We start from the raw sequence: 22,196 nt of genomic DNA, 5'->3' as shown, positions 1-22,196 counted from the left end.
AACACTAAACAGTTAATCAGAGACTTAGTTGCATAAACAGTTTCTAACCTTTTCCACAAGACAGATGAGGTCTTTTCCATCAATACCTCCTACCGTATTCATAAGCACAACTGGATTGTAGACAAATCCTTTTCATCAAGCTCTTCCCATTCTATTTTATTTAGATTCTTAGGCTTTTTCCTGGTAACAACCTTTTTCAAATCGGATTGAACTAGAATTGCCATCATCCGAACTTGCCACAGATTGAAATTTGTCTCTCCATCGAACTTCTTAATTTCAAACATTGTTGTTGCCATATCTGAATGGGCTAATCTATGAAAATTGAACTAGCTCTGATACTACTTGTTAGAGATCGACCCGATGAAGCAACAAGTAACAAAAAATAGCGAAATAAATTGAGAAATTGAACATACAAATTTAATGTGGAAAAACTTCTCTAAAGAGGATAAAAAAACCATGGGCAAAGATAATTTTATTATAATGGCAAAAGAAACGAAGAGTACAAAAGATGGAGATAAAAACTAAACCCTGAAAACCCGAAAATAAATAACCTTCAAAACGTAAACACAAAATTCTCTAAATGTGTTATTAGTTCTAATTTCTAATGGGTGTTTTTTCTAAAGTTGTAAAAGAACCTATTTATAGGCTAATTTCATTTGTCAAATAATAATAAAATAATCTAAACTAATTAGTGTTTGATTGAAACAAATAAACAGGATTTAATTAGAAGATTATTTCTGAAATTTAACTGAAATAGGAGTCATACTTAACAAATCATTAATTAGGTTCCAACATTATTATTTTAGAAAATATTTAAAATTTTAACTTTTTTATATAAATTTTGAAATTTTTATAAATATTTTGAAATTTTGAAAATTATTTTAAATGTTTTTTGTAATTTTTGTTGAGAGAGAGATCAATTTTCTTAGTTTCAAAGTTAACAAAGACCAAAATGGTATATACACCAATCTGCTATTCGAATTATATGAGTTATTCGAATTGTGAAATTAAACTCGACTCAAACTTGGAACTCAAATCGAGTTATTCGAGTTGACTCAAATAATTTGAATAACTCAAATAACTCGACTCGATTAACTCAAAATTTAATTTTGTTTCGAATTGAATCAAATTTTACTAATCCCTAACAGTTGTCCTTACTTCCACATAACATGGGTTAGACCCAAATGTTCTTTTACACGTACTAAAGTTAAGCCTCACCCTTATGTAAGGATTTATTTATTTTAATAATTTATTTGATTAAATAATAATACTTTTTTTTTAAAATTATATTATATTAATGTAAAGTAAAGGTTAATATGTAGGTTATCCTATAAATTCGATTAATAAAACATTCAAATTTAATAGAAATTAATTAATGATATTATCAGTTGAATTCAAGTGATAATATTTTATTTTTTCTTCTCATTTCTCTTTTACCTATACTTAATCATGGGTCGAGCCACCTGCTTAGACTCAAAGGTTTGCCTGAAAAGTAGGAGTGTTTGGTAAAAAATAATCTCGAAAATGGTTTTGATAAAAAAATAAGACTTATTTTTTAAACCGACCGGGCCTCAGGTAAGTTTTTTTTGGCCCAGCCCAAATTTGCTTAAAATTGTTTTCTAGTTGTTATTTGCTGCTATTTTGGTAGTGTCTTACTATCATTTTGCTATTATATTACTACCATTTTATTGTTATGGTTTTATATAACTCTTATTTTATTTTTAATTTTGCTATTATTTTAGAAACATCTGCTTGCTAAGTTAAAACTATCTTGGTGTTATTTAAGTATAATTTTTTAAAATTTATTTTTAATTTGTTGGAAAATATTTATTTTAATATTTTTAGTGCTTAAATTTATTTTTATATAAATACTAATATAAAAAATTTTAATAAGGTAAATCGGGTCGAATTCAAATTTAACATTTTTTTTATTTGAATCGAGCTTAAATAAAATTTTAAAATTATTTTTTATACCTAAAAGTTGGTATCAGTTCGCTTAATAATTAGGTCTATTCTCACCCAAACGAAATATATAAATATAAAAAAATCCCAAAAATGTGTCTTGGAAATCTACTTATATATAAATAGGTCCTTAGTAGTAGCATATATCCCGTTGTTTCAAGAAGGAACTTGCATTTGATGAGTTTAGGAGTATTAGCATACACTTAATTATGCTATAGAATAAGATTTAATATTTTAAAAATTATAAAGATACAGTCAATTAAAATGGTGAAATTATATTTTTATGTTTGACTCTCCTAAAAATATTTTTTTTTAGCTTTGCCCCTAATAGCATATGACTAATAGTACTATTTTGTTAATAGACGCCATGAGAGTGCTGATATTCTTCTCACACTTAACTTTACTCTCGAACTCAATACATTTTAATAAAGGGATATGTTTTTACTTTTTAGATGGTCAATTACACCTAAATAAAAAAAGATCGATAGCGACTCTATATGTTTATAAGGATATTTAAAAAAAATATTATTCATAATAGATATTGAGTTTAGAGTTAAATTTTATCCTCGTCATTTTAAAATTAAATTAAAATTTACCTTTTAAACTTTAAATATTTCACAATTAACTCAAGAGCTGTAATCATATCTAATAATTACTTTGATTCTAACAAAGTGTGAAAAACTCTATGACATTGACAATCCATTGAACTCGACCTTCATAAATATCGAAATATCTCTAAAATAACATATTTTGAAAAAACATCTTTTGAAGATACATATTTTAATAAATAATTGTAATATCAAAATAAAATAAAAATATTAATAAAAACAAGTAATAAAATTTATTCTTTTAACTCAAAAAATAGTATGATATTTGTAATATCATAAAGCAAAACATTCAGACTTTGATTAAAGCATACTTCAAAGACTGTGACCTGTTTTCTACTTTCCTTGTATTTTCCCATCAATGCTCGCCCTCCCACAAGCATTTGGGGTCCATCTCATTTGTCACTATTCAATCACTTCAACTCATTGCCTGTTAACCCCAATTATACACAATCCATCTCCATTTCTTTCCCTGAATTTCCATCTCTCTCTTTGATTTCTTTGTCGTAATTCCACCATGTCTGTCATTTGAGAGGCTGCTCTTTCTTCGTTTTTGGAGCTGTTGTCTGGCAAGTTGGTTGACTCTGTACTCAACTTTGTAGCCGGTCACAGGCAAGTCCACCAGCAACTCGAGCAGTGGCAATCCATATTACCCGAGATCAAAGCAGTGTTGAACCGTACAGAGGAGAAGCAGATCAAGGGCGAGGACGATGGTGTGAAGAATTGGTTGGACGATCTCCAAGACTTAGCTTACGATGTGGATGACATCTTGGACGAGTTCGCTTACCAACAGTTACATCTCAAGCTCCAAAAACCTCAATCTCAAGCCAGCACTAGTAAGGTACAGAAGCTCATTCCTACCTGCTGTACTGGTACTAATTTCTCCCCAACCTCTTTTAAGTTCAATACTAAGATGATTTCAAAGATAAAAGAAATCACCAGTAGACTGAATCGTTTCAAACATAAAAGAAATCACCAGTAGACTGAAATCGTTTCAAACATAAAAGAAATCACCAGTAGACTGAATCGTTTCAAACACTTGAAGAAGTAGTTTGGGGTTGAGTGAGATCATGTCTCAAGGTGCAACTTCCAAGGGAAAGAAACTCAGGCTGCAACCAACTTCCTTGATGGATGGAGCTGTGGAGTATGTTGGTAGAGCCAATGAGAAGCAAGAAATGGTTGAGTTGCTCAAAATTAACAACTCAGATGGAGTTTGCGTCCTTTCCATCGTTGGCATGGGAGGGATGGGGGAAAACAGCTCTTGCTCAGCTTGTTTACAATGATCCCAGCCATGGATTTAAATTGCGGTCCGATACCGGAATGGCGGCCACTATATAGTGGTAGCGGCGTCGTCCGAAACCGCTACAGCTGAAAATAGCGGTATGAAGCGGAGTCACACCGATAGCGGTGGATCGTGGCCGCAATTTAATGGGTAACGAACAATTGCGGTAAAAACAGGCCACTATTCTCGTTATTTTCCGTTATTGTAAAATTAAAAAAAAATCCACCTCCTCTAAACAAAAATCAATAGAAATACAATAAGACAAAAGGGAATATATTCCCTTACCTGTAAAATTAGAGAGTTTTCAATCAAAAAAAAGAAGTCCAAATCAGGGATTTAAATTGCGCTCGCGGTCATATTTTCGGTCGCGTTGCGTTTATCGCGATTGCGGACGTAACGGAGGCTATTGCGGTCACTGCTAGTATCGCGGTCGTGAATTTGTTTAAAATTCTCACAACTTCTTGTAAAACATAATAATTATAATTATAATTATAATTATAATTATAAAAAGTCACTTTTAATGATTTTTATAGTGTTTTCTAACACTTATGAACTTTTATTAATATGATATGAGAACACAACTTTTATAATCATTAATTATTCTTACATTTATTTACGAATTTTCTAAGAATGTTATATTAACTAATAACAAAATAAAAAAGGAAATATTAAACATTTATCATATTTAATAAGTTTGAAAGTTTTTATAGATAAAATAATTGAAAATTCATACCCGAGAGATGTCTTCAATATTTCTTGACAGCTTTGAAGATGGTGAAAATATAAACATTTTATGCCGCAAAAGAAAAAAAAGGAATAAATAAATGTATAGATTCTCACTCTCATTCTACTTTTATATATAGTTTAACATGCTTCGATTCTTAACTATCTTTTCATAAAATATATTCCATTCATTTATCTAAAGATATATTTTAAATGTTTTAATATCATCAAAATTAAGAACATTAGCAAAAGTTTTCTTTAAAAAAAACATACCTTACAAATAATGGTAGTGGTACGATTTAGTTTTCACCAATTAGTGGAATGATGAGGAAGATTAGATCATTCACCTTCACATTGAGAACGTTCTTGACTTGACTCTCTTGGCCTTTGTCCAAAAATATATCTAAAAAAAGTAACATTTTCACCTTGGTTTTCATATAATTGATATGGAGGATATATTTGAGGAGGAGGATACATGAGAGGTCGAGGTGGGTGATACATTGGTAGTGGATGATGCATTTGAGGCTGGTATGGCACACCATAATTAAGAAATGGTGGATAATAACCATATGGTTGTGGATAACCATGTGAAGGATAAAAATATGAAGGTTGTTTTGGTGGATAAAAACCTTGAGTGCTAGTAGATAAATCACTCTACCTAAGGTTACTAGAACTCGATCTCCTACCAGATGAAGAGCCTATAGAAGTATGCTTCTTGTCTTTTCCTTTTGATGGAGCTCTAGGTTCATTTTTGTCTCTCCTAGGTTCAGGAAATATATTTTCATCAAACTCTGATCTATCATGGAAATGTCCACTAGTGGTACCGACCCCATATTCTCCTCCATACTAACTAGAAGACCCAATTTCACCTCTATCACCATTATATCCATCATCCTCATCGATTGGACTTAAATCACCACCATCGGGTCCATCGCCACTCTAACTTGGCGTTGAACTAGAACTTGAATGAGACAAATTTTGTTGTTGAGATTGATCAACATCTATTTCATCATTAGAGGTATCCACAGGTAACACACCGGCATTTTTACCATATAACAATGGATTCTCTTTCTCATGAAGCCATTCTGATAGTGGATCAACATCTTCAAAGATATGATCAAGGCTAATAGGATTAAAACTAGTGTTTATATCATCAGTGCTCATTCTTTTTTGATGCATTATATAAAGCCTCATATTATAATAGGTAAACACTAGTTTCTCAAGCTTTTTATAATTTAACCTATTTCTTACCTTGGTGTGAATATAACTAAATGTGCTCCAATTTTGTTTGCGATTTGATGCTGAAGTTGTTTGACTAAGCACTTTAATTGCTAATTTTTGTAATTTGAGAACACATGTGCCGTATATTATCCACCATTCAGTTGCATAATATTATTTAAATTTTAAAATAACTTCAAAATGTACAGTATAATTCAATAATATAAATTAAATTAAATAATTTAATTAACTGTTTACCCGAATTCATTTGTTTTCAAGCTTTTTGTACTTGTGGAGTACCGAATGTCTCATATTTATCTCTAAATAGTAACAATTGCATAAATAAAAGATAGAGTAAAAATAAAAAAAATAATTTTATTTCAAATTATGTAACTAAGTTACGAATAATCGTACTTGAATCTAACCTGATTAACCATTCTGACTTGAGTATCAAGAGAAGGTTCTAATCTTTCAATTACTGATCGTGTACCTTCTAATGTTTCTATTAGTACATTCTTAGAATGCTCCACCCCAAATTGAAATAGATGTTTGAGAAAATAACCTAAGTATAATTTATAAGAATATCATCAAATAATAATAATCTAAAGCTTAAAATAATAAAATATAAAAATAGTTCTTAATTATATGAAACATTTTATCTTACCAGCTGAATGGAAGTTGGAATGCATAAAATTCCATCTATTGTCAATAATCTTTTCGTACTCTGTGAAAGATTGACAATTTTGTTGAATTGCTCGTTTAGCTCTATCAACAGCCTCATAAATAAAGCCCATTGCTGGTTTTTCATTGCTATCCACAAGTCTCAATACTTTTACTAGGGGCTCGTAAATTTTTATGAGGTCATTGGCTTTTTTTCTAAATATCTTTTCCCAAAACAATTTTTTTAGCTTCATAAGCAGACCCTGACTTTTGCTGTCCCTATTTTGATTCTTTAAATTCCTATATATTCATAAGAAAAATTTTAAAATAATATAATTTAAATTATTTAGAACTAATAAAATATGAAATTCTCATATTTCGGTTTAGACTCTAAACTCCAAACCAAACGGCAAACAAAATCACAACACAGCTACCATTGAACCCGAGATGCAAACCCTAATCACTTGCAGTCTTGCACATTCAGAGATTCATAATTTTCAAGTAAGTAAGTACCTAAAATTTTTTGTCTTGATTCTTGCTTGTTTTTACCGTAAAATGCAAATATTGTACAAACAAGTCTTGAATCTGCAGTGCAAATATGTTCTTTAGACTTTAGGTTAGGGATGAAGGGAGAAGGGATTAGATGACTCGAAGGGGTTTGAAGATGGATGTATAGAAAAATGATGAAGGATGCCAAAGATTTTGAATAGTTTTTTTTCTCTCTTTTTTCATTTTTAACTTCTCCTTTCTGTTTACTTTTCAGTTTTGACGTTTGGTTTTTCTAAAGGTTAGATTTTATTATGTCAAGGTAGATTTTTTTATTATTGTAAAGCATTAAATATCATTTATTAGCTCCTGCTCCTGGCACAGACATTGATGTGCTGGATAGTGGATAGTTTAACGCATTAAATCTTCAAAAAAAACATTATTTAATGCACGGTCTAAAATTTTTTAATTAATATTTATTGAATACATAATGATATTTTGTATTTTTAAATAATTTTATTTTTAAATAATAAGATTTAAATTTTTTAATATTAATGTTTAATTCAATTTTAATAAATTTAAATTTCATAATTTATTTTATGATGCTTTTAATGAAAAAATTATAGCCTCCATCACTTATGACTTGTATTATAAAAGGTAAAAAATCAAGACAAATTAATTCATCATGTTTTTCTTCATCAAATCTGATAGATGATTTCAATTCAACATTAGATAAATCTCTACTGATTTTAGTTTGCATAATATGAAAAACTTGAATTTTTAAATTTGATCCAAATTGAATTTAAATTTTATTAAGATGGAACAAAACAAACTATTTATACCAAAAACTTTGGAACCAAGTAATAATGGGTTATGGTATTGTTGTTTTTAAAAATAATAATAAATTATGGGTTATGCAATAAATTTAATTTTTTCATGTTAATGATGTTTTTTTTGTATTATATTGTTGATAATATAAGTAATGAGTTGCTTATATTTCTAAATATAATTTTATGTTTTTTATATATAAATTAAAAAAAAGCATGCCACCACGTGAAGAGTTCCCGACTAAAAGATTGGAGAGTGCACCAAGTAATGATATAGGTTGGCACTTTGGAACTCCAGTGCCAAATACAAAAGGAAATATCGTATGTAAACTTTGTGGTAAAGTTGTGAAAGGAGGAATAACATGATTTAAAGAGCACATTGCTCGTAAAATAGGCAATGTTGCACCATGCCCTAATGTTATTATTATTTTTAAATGTTATTGTAAATTTATCAATAAAGATTATATATAATTGACAATAATATACAGAGTGAATTATTTTTATTTTATTAACAAGTGTCATTAGAGAAAGTATGATGAATATACTGAAAGAAAGCAATACAAAGAAAATAGACAAAAAGAGGAGAAAAGTTGAATTCTTATCTTAATTAAGAGAAGAGGAGGATGAACACGAGGAATTCATTGATAAGGTTTCTGCTATAAGGCAAGCAACTCGAGAAAGTATCCAATCACAACACGAGTGGCATAGAAGGGAAGAATTCAGACGAAATACTGGTGGTTGGAATAACATTTATGAAGAAGGGCGATATTCTCATGGATCAACTAGAGAACATCATAGAGAAAAAACAAGTAAATTCATCCAAGTGAGTCTGAGTTTACCTTAAGGGGAGCTATACTTGAATTGGTTAGAAGCAAAATTTCAAAGCAACCAAAGGTCAATGACTCTTTTTTAAAGAGTTTTCGAAGGAAGATAGGTGAAGCGGTATCTAAATTTTTAATATATGAAAGACTTCCTTTTCAATTAGCAAGCTCTCTAAAGTTGTATAACTTAATTCAAGTGTCAACAGAAGTTGGACAAGGTGTAAAGCTCCCAACTCCTTATGAAGTTTCAGATGTGTATTTGAAGTTAGAGTATCAACGAGTTTGTGATTGGGTAAATGGACTAAAGACTCATTGGAAAGAATTGGGTGCAACTCTAATGTGTGATGGTTGGACCAACAGTTTGAATCAAATGCAGATCATTAATTTCCTTATTTATTGCAGTAAAGGAACCATTTTTTGGAAATCGGTAGATGTCTCAAGTGTTCGTAGTAGAGATGTTGAATTCTACTACTGTTTGTTAGATTCAGTTGTAGAAGAAATTGGAGAAAATTACATTGTCCAAATAGTGACTGATAATGAGGCAGCAAATGCAAGCTGCTGGAAAAAAAATTAATGTTGAAAACAAAACATCTATATTGGACCTCATGTGCAGCTCACTGTTTAGATTTACGCCTTGAAGATATTGGGAAAAAGCCCAGTGTAGCAAAAGTGTTAGATGAGGCAAAAAAAGTGACTTGCTTTATATACAATCACATTTGGACTTTTAATTTGATGAAGAAGTATACACAAGGGAAACAAATACTTCGATCTGCTCTTACTCGATTTGCAACTCATTTCATTCAACTTGAAGAGATAACAAGACAAAAGCAAGGTCTGAGAGAAATGTTTAATTCAAATGTCAGTATTTTATAATTAGTTAATATAATTACTTAAATATAGCAGCTTTTAATGATTTTATTAGTTCCAAATAATTTGAATTATATTATTTTAAAAATTTTCTTATGAATATATAGGAATTTAAAGAATCAAAATGGGGACAGCAAAAGTTAGAGCCTGCTTATGAAGCCCAAAAAATTGTTTTGGGAAAAGATTTTTGGAAAAAAAGCCAATGACCTCATAAAAGTTTACAAGCCCCTAGTAAAAGTATTGAGACTTGTGGATAGCGATGAAAAACCAACAATGAGATTTATTTATGAGGCTGTTGATAGAGCTAAACGAGTAATTCAACAAGATTGTTGATAATTCACTGAGTACAAAAAGATTATTGACAATAGATGAAATTTTATGCATTCCGACTTGTATTTAGCTGGTATGATAAAATGTTTAATATAATTAAGAACTATTTTTATATTTTATTATTTTAAGCTTTAGATTATTATTATTTGATGATATTCTTATAAATTATACTTAGGTTATTTTCTCAAACCTCTATTTCAATTTGGGGTGGAGCATTCTGAGAATGTACTAATAGAAACATTAGAAGGTACGTGATCAGTAATTGAAAGATTAGAACCTTCTCTTGATACTCAAGTCAGAATGGTTAATCAGGTTAGATTCAAGTACTATTATTTTCTAACTTAGTTACATAATTTGAAATATAATTTTTATTTTTATTTTTACTCCATCTTTTATTTATGCAGTTGTTACTATTTAGAGATAAACATGAGACATTCGGCACTCCACAAGCACAAAGAGCTTGGAAGCAAATGAATTCGGTTAAATAGTTAATTAAATTATTTAATTTAATTTATATTATTTAATTATATTGTACATTTTGAAGTTATTTTGAAATTTAAATAATATTATGTAGCTGAGTGGTGGATAATATAAGGCACATGTGTTCCCGAATTACAAAAATTAGCAATTAAAGTGCTTCTTCAAACAACTTCAGCATTAAATTGCGAACGAAATTGGAGCACATTTAGTTATATTCACACCAATGCAAGAAATAGGTTAAAGAATAAAAAGCTTGAAAAACTATTGTTTACCTATTATAATATGAGGCTTCAGATAAGGCATCAAAAAAGAATAAGCACTGATGATATAAACGCTAGTTTTAATCCTATCAGCCTTGATCATATTTTTGAAGATGTTGATCCACTATCAGAATGACTTCATGAGAAAGAGAATCTATTGTTAGAAGGTGAAAATGCCGGTGTGTTGCCTATGGATACCTCTGATGATGAAATAGATGTTGATCAATCTCAACAACAAAATTTGTCTCATTCAAGTTTTAGTTCAACGCCAAGTCAGAGTGGTGATGGACCTGATAGTGGTGGTTTAAGTCCAATTGATGAGGATGATGGATATAGTGGTGATAGAGTTGAAATTAGGTCTTATAGTCAGTATGGAGGAGAATATGTGGTTGATACCACTAGTGGATATTTCCGTGATAGGTCAGAGTTTGATGGAAATATGTTTCCTGAACCTAGGAGAAATAGAAGTGAACATAGAGCTCCATCAAAAGGAAAAGGCAAGAAGCATATTTCTATAGGCTCTTCATCTGGAAGGAGATTGAGTTCTAGTAACCTCGGGTATAGTGATTCATCTACTAGCACTCAAGGTTTTTATCCACCAAATCAACCTTCATATTTTCAACCTTCACATGATTATCCACAACCATATGGTAATTATCCACCATTTCCTAATTATGGTGTGCCATACCAGCTTCAAATGCGTCCACCACCACCAATGTATCACCCATCTCCACCTCTAGTGTATCCTCCTCCTCAAATATATCCTCCATATCAATTATATGAAAACCAAGGTGAAAATGTTACTTTTTTGGATATATTTTTGGACAAAGACCAAGAGAATCAAGTCAAGAATGCTCTCAAAGTGAAGGTGAAATATCTGATCTTCCTCGTCATTCCACTAATTGGTGAAAACTAAATCGTACCACAACCATTATTTGTAAGGTATGTTTTTTAAAGAAAACTTTTGTTGATGTTCTTAATTTTGATGATATTAAAACATTTAAAAAATATATTTAGATAAATGAATGGAGTATATTTTATGAAAAGCTAATTAAGAATCGAAGCATAGTAGAATGAGAGTGAGAATAAGTGGTAGGGAATAGGAATAATTAATGAGAATCTATACATTTATCTATTCCTTTTTTCCTTTTGCAACATAGAATGTTTATATCTTCACCATCTTCAAAGTTGTCAAGAAATATTGAAGACATCTCTCAGGTATGAATTTTTAATTATTTTATCTATAAAAACTTTCAAACTTATTAAATATGATAAATGTTTAATATTTCCTTTTTTTTTACTTTGTTATTAGTTAATATAACATTCTTAGAAAATCCTAAATAAATGTAAGAATAATTGATGATTATAAAAGTCGTGTTCTCATATCATATTAATAAAAGTTCATAAGTGTTAGAAAACACTCTAAAAATCATTAAAAGTGAATTTTTATAATTATAATTATAATTATTATGTTTTACAATAAGTAGTGCGAATTTAAAAAAATTCACGACCGTGATACCCGCAGTGACTGCAATAGTATCCGTTATGTCCACAACTGCGATAAACACAACGCGACTGAAAACGTGGTCGCGACCGCAATTTAAATCCCTGATCCCAGCATTAAGAAGTCTTTTGATCACAAGGCCTAGGTTTGTGTTTCTGATGAATTTGATGCGGTTAATATAACTAAGACAATTTTACGGTCTATCACTTTTGAGCCATGCGCTTACAATGACCTGAATTTACTTCAATTCATGTTGAAGGAGAAGTTGTCAAGAAAAAGGTTCTTGCTGGTTTTAGATGACATTTGAAATGAGAGTTCCACTGATTGGACCATCTTACTGGCTCCATTTGAAGCAGGAACCAAGATTATTGTAACAACTCGACTTGAAAAGGTTTCAACTAATGTGGATTCGGTGAAATCCTTTTACTTGGATAAACTCTCGTATCTTGATTGTTTATTCATATTTGCTCAGCATGTATTGAAAGCAAGAAACTTTGATGGGCATCTCCAATTTAAAGAAGTTGGAGAGAACATAGTGAAAAAGTGAAACATCTTACCTTTGGCAGCAAAATCTATTGGAAGCTTATTACGCATAGTTAAAGATCATAATGAATGGGAAAAAATAGATTAGAGCGATATATGGAACCTACTAGAAGATCCATGTAACATAATTCCTGCTTTGCGTTTAAGCTATCATTATCTTCCTCTGCATCTGAAATGATGCTTTGCATACTGCTCCATATTTTTTAAAGATTATGAATTCGAAAAAGAAGAGATAATCTTGTTATGGAGAGCAGAAGGTTTCCTGTAACCAAAAGCTAAAAGTCAAGCCAAAGGTCTTGGAAACCAATATTTTCAAGACCTAGTGTCAAGGGCATTTTTCTGAATATCTAATAAAGATAAATCCCATTTCGTGATGGATGATCTTATGAATGATTTAGCTCAATTAGTTGCAGGATAAATGTGTTGCAAACTAGAGGGTGAAAAGCAGCAAAAGTTTTTGCATCGCTCTCATTACTTAGCTTATGTTAGCAATGATTGGTGTCATAATATAAAGAAGTTTGAATCATTTTATCAAATGGCTTCTTTACGTCCTTTCTTACCCTTACCCTTAATAGTTTCAGGATATAGGCATTTCTATTTATCTAATGTTGTCTTGGATGATTTGTTGCCAAGACTTAGCTACTTAAGGGTTCTGTCTTTTCGTGGGTATGAGATCTATGATTTACCTGACGTTTTTAAAAATTTAAAACATCTACGCTACTTAAATCTTTTTAGCACAAAAATCAATTGTTTACCTGATTCTTTGTGTAGTCTTTATCATTTGGAGACTTTAATATTAAAAAATCATTCAAAGCTAAAAAATTTACCCTCGAAGGTCAGAAACCTTGTTAGTTTGCATTTTCTTGATATAAGAGGTACAGATTCAATAGAAAGGATGCCCTCCGAATTTGATCAGCTAACCAAGCTTCAAACATTATCTAATTTTATTATGGGGAAATGTGATGGACATCTTATTAGAGAATTAAAAATTTTGTCAAACCTCAGAGGTGGTTTTTGTCCTTCTAAGTTGGAAATGTTAATGGTCGAGATGCTAGGGAATTTAAGTTAAATGACAAGCTTGGTATTAATGGGTTAAAAATACATTTTAGTACAAACTTGGAGAATTATTCAAGGAAAAAAGAAGTTGAAGAGTTGAAGAGCAGGTGTTGGACTTTATTTGTCCTCAGGAAAAGCTTGAGCAACTCATTATTGAGAATGACGGTAGTGCAAAATTCTCGTCTTGGATGGATGATTCTTCCTTCAAGAATTTGTTGTCTTTGAAGCTTCGTAATTGTAAAAATTGCAAGTCACTACCATCAGTTGGAAGGTTTTCATTGTTAAAATATCTTTCAATTATTGGTTTCCATGAGGTACAAAAGATTGGTGTTGAGTTCTTTGGAGAAAATAAATTAAACCCATTTGCATCATTAGAGATTCTGTCTTTTGAGAGTCTTCCAAACTGGATGGAGTGGGGCACTTGTGAAGGAGACAAGAAGGTTTTGAAATTCCCCAGCCTCCGTGAACTTTCAATCGTAGATTATCCTCAATTGTTGGGAAGGTTGCCTACCCACGTTTCCCCATTGCAGAAACTTAATATTCGTACATGTACGAGTTTGGTAGTTTCAATATCAAGTTTCCCATCACTGTATGGATTAAGGATGGAAGGGTGTGCAGAACTGGTAGATGATTGCTCTTCTCCTTTAAAGGAGGTTTCCTCTTTACAAACTCTTTCTCTTTCTAACATTTTAAAGTTTAATATTCCAGTAGATAGGATAATGTTGAGGTTTGGAAATTTAGGATACTTTGGAATTGGGGGTTGGAAGGAGTTGGAATCTTTATCGCAACATGGGTTAAGTTTAGTTGGACATCGTTCCATTACAGTTTTGTATTGTCCTTGATTGCACTATTTGGAAACATAGGAAGCCGAATTACAACCTGACAAGGTTTCACGTGTTGAATCTCTGCGGATATATGACTGTGAAAGGTTTAATAAACTGCCTAAAGTCTTACATGAGCTCACATTCCTTACAGTGATGTACATTTATGGCTATTTAGGTTTGGCTTCTTTTGCAGAGAATAACTTGCCTCCTAATTTAAAAAACCTGGGAATATCAAATTGTGAGAATTTTGAGTATTTGGTTAATGAAAAAAAAAATAATAAGAGTATGAATAGTACCCTCTGTATTCTTGAGGACTTTAATATTTGCCACTTTCGATCTCTAATGTCTTTTTCATTGATGGGGCACAAAAATATTTGCAATCAGCTTCAACTTCTCTAAATTACCCACTGCTCAAAGCTGAGTTGCCTATTTTTAAAACTAAGTTATCTACAACATTTAAGTCTCTGTAAATTGATAGCTGTCTAGAGTTGGAATGCATAGCCCAAGAGTTTGACGAAACCGCTTGTCTTGAATCTATTCTAAATGAATGTTCTGGAATTAAATCTCTCCCACGAGGGCTAGACAAGCTCATCCATCTCCAGGAGATTCGATTGAGATTGTGTTCAAATTTGGTTCCTGCTGAAGATAGTGGGCTGGTCACCACCAACCTTAGAGCTTTCTCAATTGATGGTTGTGGAAATTTTGGAGCCCTTCCAAAGTGCATGGTCAGCATCACCTCCCTTCGAAAATTATGCGTGTCCAACTGTTCCGCTGACATATCATTTCAATCAGAGGGCTCCCGGCCAATCTCACATCACTTGACATCTCAAATGCACCCAAAATTTATAGGTCGCTTGTGGAATGGGGATTACATAGACTCACCTCTCTTTAAGAATTGACCATCGAAGGTGGAAGATGCTCAAACGTGGTGTCGTTCCCAGAAGAAGGGATTGGAATGATGCTGCCTCATTCTCTCGCCTTTATCTGCCTTTCAAATTTTGAGAACCTGGAATTCATGTTCTCTGAGGGTTTTCAAGACCTCACCTCTCTTCGAACATTAGAAATCTATAATTTTCTCAAGCAAACATCTCTTCCGAAAAAAGACATGCTTCTTTCTGTCGAAACCATTTTTTGATAAAACGAGATCGACTTGGATTTTTAAAATGAAAACAAACACGGGAGTCGCCACCAATCTTTTTTTTGTGAGGTGTGACTGGATCACCTTGAAAAGTGGTTATTTTTAATAAACAATTTGATTTTATTAAAACAACGATTTTGGTCCACGAAATTCAGAAAAAAAAAAGGTTCGGGAGTTGGTTACGTACGAGGAAGGATTAGCACCCTCGTAACGCCCAAAATTGGTACCTAGTTGATTAATTAATGTCTTAATGTCAAAGATTGAAAATTTTGAAAAGATTTAAAATACGATCCTTTATTAAAATGCTAAATTTTTTTGAGAAAAGGGTATTTTTCACATTAATCGAGAAGGAGAATTATGTCCCGTGTTAGGACACAATGTCTTGAATTCTCGATACGAAAGTACATGCCGAAAAATTTATTATTCGAAAGATATTTGATTATCTCGGTTTTTAGAAAAGACCATATTCCGTAAGTTAGAACACAATCTTTTATTATTATCGAGATTATTTTAAAAAAAATTATGTTTGAAAAGATTCGTGTATTTAGATTTATCGTAAAAATTGAAACCCCGTAAGTTAGGGTACGGCATTCTCGAATCTAAACACAAAATTTTGCTTATTCAAAAGTCATAATTTAAAAGGATATTTTGCTATTTAGGTTAAACAAAAAAATTGAAATCCCGTAAGTTAGGGTACAAAATCTCGAATTTCTAAAACGCGAAATATTACCTTATTTTTTAAAGGTTTTCCTTCTTTACAAGTTTGGACAAAATTATGGGTTACTTAAAAATATAGGATGAAATAATATAATGTGTTGATGTAATTGCAAAGATGAATCTAGCATTAAGAAACAAGTCACAATAAATAAACCAATAAAACCATAAAGCGAAAATGCATGATAAAAAATAACACAACAATGCTTACAAACAAATACACAATGAAGTACACATATAAAAAAGAATGACAAAATAATAAAAGTATTCGGTTAAATGATCATAAATAAATAACTAATAAAAAAAAACTATACCAAAATAAATAAATACGGGTTATAAAAATGTGATAAATAAATAAAAAAGAATCCAAATTTAAGTCAAATAAGAGTGGGTTGCCATTAAAATAGGATTTTGAGTCCAAATTTAAATAAATAACTATAATGATATAGAAAAAGACTGGATTGAACTCAAAATACAAAAGATGGGGAAGAAATCGAAATAAAAAAAAAAAACTAACAGACTAAAATGATACGCGCAAGGTCGTGGGGGCCTGAAAAGGGAATTATTCCCATTCCCATGTGCACCGTTTCGCGCAGGACCAACATGGAACACGCAGAAAATTTGCGGGGCCAAAATTTAAAAAACAAATAGGACCCGATTGCGCACACTGGAAAGGCTGAGGGGCTGATTGTGAAAATAGCCCCTCAAAGCCAAAACCCGCGGATCCTGGCTACTGGGTCGGGTCGATTTCGGGTTTAAGACAAAACGACATCGTTTTGACCACTGGTGCAAGGGCCCAAAAACGGCGCCGTATTTACCCCATATAAATATAAAAAAAGACACACAAAAAACCTTCTCATTTTTCATTTTAGAGAAAAAAACAGAGAAAAACTTTACCCCCTCCGGCCATGAGGGCTTCTCCGGCCCTCGATACGCCGCCATCGTGGCTAAAGGCCGACGGCAGAAGAAACGGGCTTCCTGAGCCTTTGTTTCGCAGCGTGCAGAAGCCGGGCTTTCAACCCGAGGGGGCGAGGACTTTAGACCCCTTTTAAGACCCGATTCTGACGACGGTGAGGGAACCTCCGTCGACGGAGCCACGGGGTGATTCAGATACGTTTTTCTTTTCTTTTCTATTTCTGTGTGTTCTTTTTTGTTAAAATGGATTTGTAAAAGAAGTATAAAAGATAAAATAAATAAAAGAAAATGAAGAGGAAACAGTAAAGGACTTAAATCAACCTTTCGAAATTTCTGTTCTGCTTTTTAATTTTATTAATGTGTGTAAAAAAAAATACAGAGGTGAAATTTGGGCTCTTATAGCCGGGTCTAAACAACTCTTAATCATTTTTTTTTGTCGTTTTGCGTTTGTATGTTGTTTGTTGTTTGCTGCTTTTCTTTTGTTGTTTTCCTTTGTCTTTTCTTGCAGGAGGTCTGACGCGCGTGGAGGGCCGACGGTAGGCGAGCAGTGGCGGTGGCGTGCGCAGGGAGAGCGGCGGCGCGGCGCTGGAGCCTGGGCATGCGGCGCTTAGGCTTAGGGTTTGCTGTTTGTTTTCCATTCTGCTGGGCTAGGGTTTTTGTCATTGGGCCATTTGGGCCGTTTGTATTTTTGGGCTAATTTAGTTGTAATGGACTGGGACTGTTTTATTATTATTATTTTTTGGGTTTAATCAGTTCTGGGCCCGGGCAAAATTACACTCTCGCTTGGTCTTTTATATATTAGGCATTGTCTGGTGCTGAAAGAAGACTGCTCCAAGCGATAAAGGACAAGAGTGGTCTAAGATTTCCACATAACCTACGTTGAAATTAAAAGTGTCACCCCGAGGAGGTCAGATTGAAAGATTAGTCACAAAATCTGTGATTGGTTTCTTCACAATCAAGGGACAGGTACAAGAAACCATTTCTAACATTTCAGAGCTTTTCAGTTTCATACAGCTAACTTTCCTTAGGAACAAGAGAATAATAGCACTTTTTTATTGATTTTTGCAGGCATTGAAAGCTAAGTTGGTGTGGAAGTACTTTGAAGGAGAAGTAAACATATTCAACAGATCAGCTTTAGCTTATTTGATTAAATATACAGCTAATTCTCTGTATATTGTTGAAATCATGCAAATTTGATTTGATTTAATATAAGCTCTAGCCATTTCAACCGCATAATGGCCACTTTGCTGTCTTGTTGGATGCCTTTGTAATGTTGCTGAAATCTATTTTAATTGGTTTTTCCCTGGCAAGACTCCCAAGCTCGAAAGGGCTACCAAAACTCAGATCATATTTAGTAGCACTCTCTCTGCACATTTGAACCTTAACTGTATCCAAGTTATAATCTCTCTTGAAATAGTACCTCAACACGTCTGTTTTTTCTTAAGCAGAATATAGACTCGACATGAACTTAAGAAGCTTAAGAAGCCAAACTATAGCCACCATCAGCTTATACTACAAACTTGAAGAAGAGAAACAAACTGAGTGTACATACCGTTGAAGAAGAGCCAAGAGGCAGCTGAAGAACAACCATCGAAAATTATTCCATTGAAAGAAGAGGGTAGAGGCTGCTGCCTCAGACCTCAGCTGAAAGAGGAATAACAAAGGTTCAAAAACAGTTGAAATACGAGTTTGAACATAGCCTCCGCCTAGACCTCAGCTGCCATTTCGGCTGAATTCGTTTTTTGAGAATAAAATATGTTTTTTAAACATGAATTATATAATATTATATATAATTAATTATATTCCTTCAAAAAAAATATAGGTACGCTTAAAATATATATATATTTCAAAGGAATTGGTTTTTACTATATATTTTGTTGGTATAAAACTTTTTGTATAATAAGATTATCCAAGATTATATGGATATATGTAAATAATTTATATTTTATAATTAGTATAAATATTTCAAATGTAAAATTATTATTACATATTAGTCCAAAATATTTGATAATCAATCAAATTGTGAAAATGAATGTTGAGATAAATACTCTATAATTATAATCAAAAAAATATCATTCTGCTTATCAAAGTTAACAGATTGTAAAAAAAGAAAAGTCCCAAATGACAAAATAACCCATGAAAGTAGTTGAAATAAATTAAAAAAATTTGGCAAAAAAACTAATTTCTATGTTGAAAGTCATGAAATATTTTTATAAAAATAAATTATTTGTATAAAATATTTATAGATAAAAGAAATTATATTAATCCCACAATAAAAACCAAGAAAAAGATGTATTGTTGTGTTGATATGTAGTCATTTTGTTCAAATTTAGTAAATTATTTGTATAAAAATCTGAATGTGAAAAATATTTATAGATAAAAAAATTATATTAGTCCCAGAATAAAAACCAAGAAAAAGATGTATGTGTTGATATGTTGTAATGAATTATTCATAGTAGTGAATAACATATCAATTTGCATAAATCTTATACAAACTGACACCAAAACCTATCCAAACTTTTTAATTACAAAAAACCAACTATGAACTTGCACCACTAAAAAAATTTGGAAATAACTTAAAAAAGAGAAACAGTGAGGGGACAAAAAGTTTACATTCTCTACTACTTTTGCTACTTATTTCTTCTACTCTTTGGGTTTAATTAGGGGCGAAGTTAGAAAATTTTTTGGGATCGGAATTAAATTGTATATTTTTATTATAGTAAAATGTAATTTCATCATTTTAATTGTAAGGGTGTAGCTAGGGGCTGGCAGGTGCCCCGACCTCCCTAAAATGGAAAAATTTTTATTTAGGCCTTCAAAATTTTTAAAATTTTAAATTAGTAAAGGTAAAATTGCACTTTGGCCTCCCTAAAAATGATAAAAATTTGATTTGATCATTTAATAATTATAAATATATATAAGTTATTAAAATGGTAAAACTGCATTGTAAAACTTACAATTTAATTTAAACCCCACCTAAAAAAATTTCTTGGCTTCACCCCTGTTCAATAACCTGTATCTTTATAATTTTTAAACGATTAAATCAAATTTTTATCACTTTTAGGGGGCCAAAATATAATTTTATCATTACTAATTTAAAATTTTATAGATTATAAATGAGCCTAAATAGAAAACTTTTCATTTAAAGGACAACACCCCTACTAGGCCCTAGCTTCATCGCTGGAATTAAGAAAAGTTGATTTTTATATAAAACACAAATTGTAACTCTAATGAGAGCTAAAATAATAATACCTTTAAAATGACATTTAGGGTGAATTTGAATGGACGGTGAGTTTAAATACTGTAACGTGAGATAAAAAGTAAGCTAAATGCACCGCACTGCCCATTTAAACTCACACTTAATCAATTTAATAACCTTGTAACTTAAAGTTAAAGTCACCTTTAAAAAAATTATAAATTTTAATAACTAAAACCATAAAGTAATATGGATATATAATTAATTGAATTAAACTTTTAGCAAAATAATTTTAAATATGCAATTAATTAATTTAATCAAGATAATTTTAATTGTAAATATTAATTTATATACAATTTTAAAGTGTAAAATAAAAATTAACTAAGAATTAAAAAATATATATTTGAAATACAATTTATTGAATTAAACATACAATAAAAGAATTTGTGGACAAACTATTCTTATATGTATATTATATAGATATAGATAGATACATATAAATAAATTATTATTTTTTGTAAAACATCTAAATTTCCCATTTTAAGTTCTAATGATTAAATTATCCCTATAGATTTTGTATACTACCAAAAATACCCCTATTAACTCTTAAAAGATTATATTAGGAGTTGATTTCATATATAATATATAGATATAGATAATATTATCTATAACTTATTATATTCCTTCAAAAATATTTGTAATTAATTAAATATACTAAAATATTTATTTGTATTAAAATTGGGCCAGATTGATGATGAGGTTTGATCAATTCAACCGATGCTTAACTACAAAACCTTGAATCACTGTACTTGTCGTTCATCGGTCTGTAGAACTATTTAAGGGTTGGTACTTGCTTAAGGGCAAAAGCTCATTCAAAATATGGGAGGATAGTTTTACCAGGTGGCTTCATGGTAAACTTGTTTGTGGATTAGATTGGGTTGGGCCTAAACATGATTAAATTGGTCAGGCTAATTGGTTCCTGGTTCGAACGGTCCAACTAATTCAAAGTAAATAAATTATTAAAAATAAAAATTAAATATTATACAAATTTGTTCAATTGTCAGTTCAACTAGTTTTTAATTTGATTCAACAAGTCTATACTAGTTCGCAAGTCAACCGATTTTTTTATCTCTCATCGGACGAATACCCCAGTTGATTCCCAGTTCGATTGGTTGATTTGATCTAGTTTAGACAACATTGAAATTTGGAATTTCTTTTATATATATTTTTTGAATTTTAAAGATTTTTTATTTTTTCATAATTTTTTATTTTTGAATAAATATATATATTAATTTAACTAAACATATGTTTAAACATAATTATATAATATTATTTAATTATATATATGATGGTTGTTAAGACCACCAAATATAAATTTCCTACGCTCTAACTTAATTAAACAGTAGTATAGAGAAGCAGGATCTATCCCACACGAACTAAGATTTCTAATATTGTTTTTAGCGTGACCATATTCTAAAGTTGTGGCAGCTGTCATGCTCACAACTTGTAACATGTTGAGCTGAAAATAAATCAAAGGGAGTTTTAGTTGATTAAGGTTAAAATTATAAAAATGAATAGAATGAAATAATAATTGAATTGTAATTGCAAAATAAAATTAAATAACTAAAATTAAATTAGGAAATCAAATATGCGAATTCTTAGTTGTAGACTCGGAATATTCTAGACTTGAGTCAATCCTTAAAAGTGAATTTTCTTTTCCAAACGATAAGTTGGTTATAGTGATCAAGGATGCCTCAACTGCCAACTCTTCATTGTGAAGTTGAT

General features: G+C 31.1%; 1 protein-coding gene and 1 long non-coding RNA gene across 2 annotated transcripts; one reads left to right on the top strand and one right to left on the bottom strand.

Moving 5' to 3' along the window:
• The first annotated feature begins 1,449 nt into the window (after window positions 1-1,449).
• LOC107902394 (putative disease resistance protein RGA3) lies at window positions 1,450-3,850 on the top strand. The gene is made up of 3 exons (XM_016828585.2): window positions 1,450-1,479; window positions 3,103-3,439; window positions 3,648-3,850. The coding sequence occupies exons 1-3, from the start codon at window positions 1,450-1,452 to the stop codon at window positions 3,848-3,850; spliced, it is 570 nt and encodes a 189-aa protein (XP_016684074.2).
• Window positions 3,851-17,537: 13,687 nt separating this feature from the next.
• LOC121216772 (uncharacterized) lies at window positions 17,538-18,869 on the bottom strand. The gene is made up of 2 exons (XR_005912954.1): window positions 18,768-18,869; window positions 17,538-18,089 (listed from the first exon to the last, which is right to left on the bottom strand). It is a non-coding gene; the product is annotated as an uncharacterized lncRNA (long non-coding RNA).
• Window positions 18,870-22,196: the final 3,327 nt, after the last annotated feature.

Source organism: Gossypium hirsutum, chromosome D05, assembly GCF_007990345.1.
Source record: "Gossypium hirsutum isolate 1008001.06 chromosome D05, Gossypium_hirsutum_v2.1, whole genome shotgun sequence".
NCBI lineage: Eukaryota > Viridiplantae > Streptophyta > Magnoliopsida > Malvales > Malvaceae > Gossypium > Gossypium hirsutum.
Note: the sequence above shows the minus strand (reverse complement) of the source record. Positions and strands in the feature narration are given on the sequence as shown.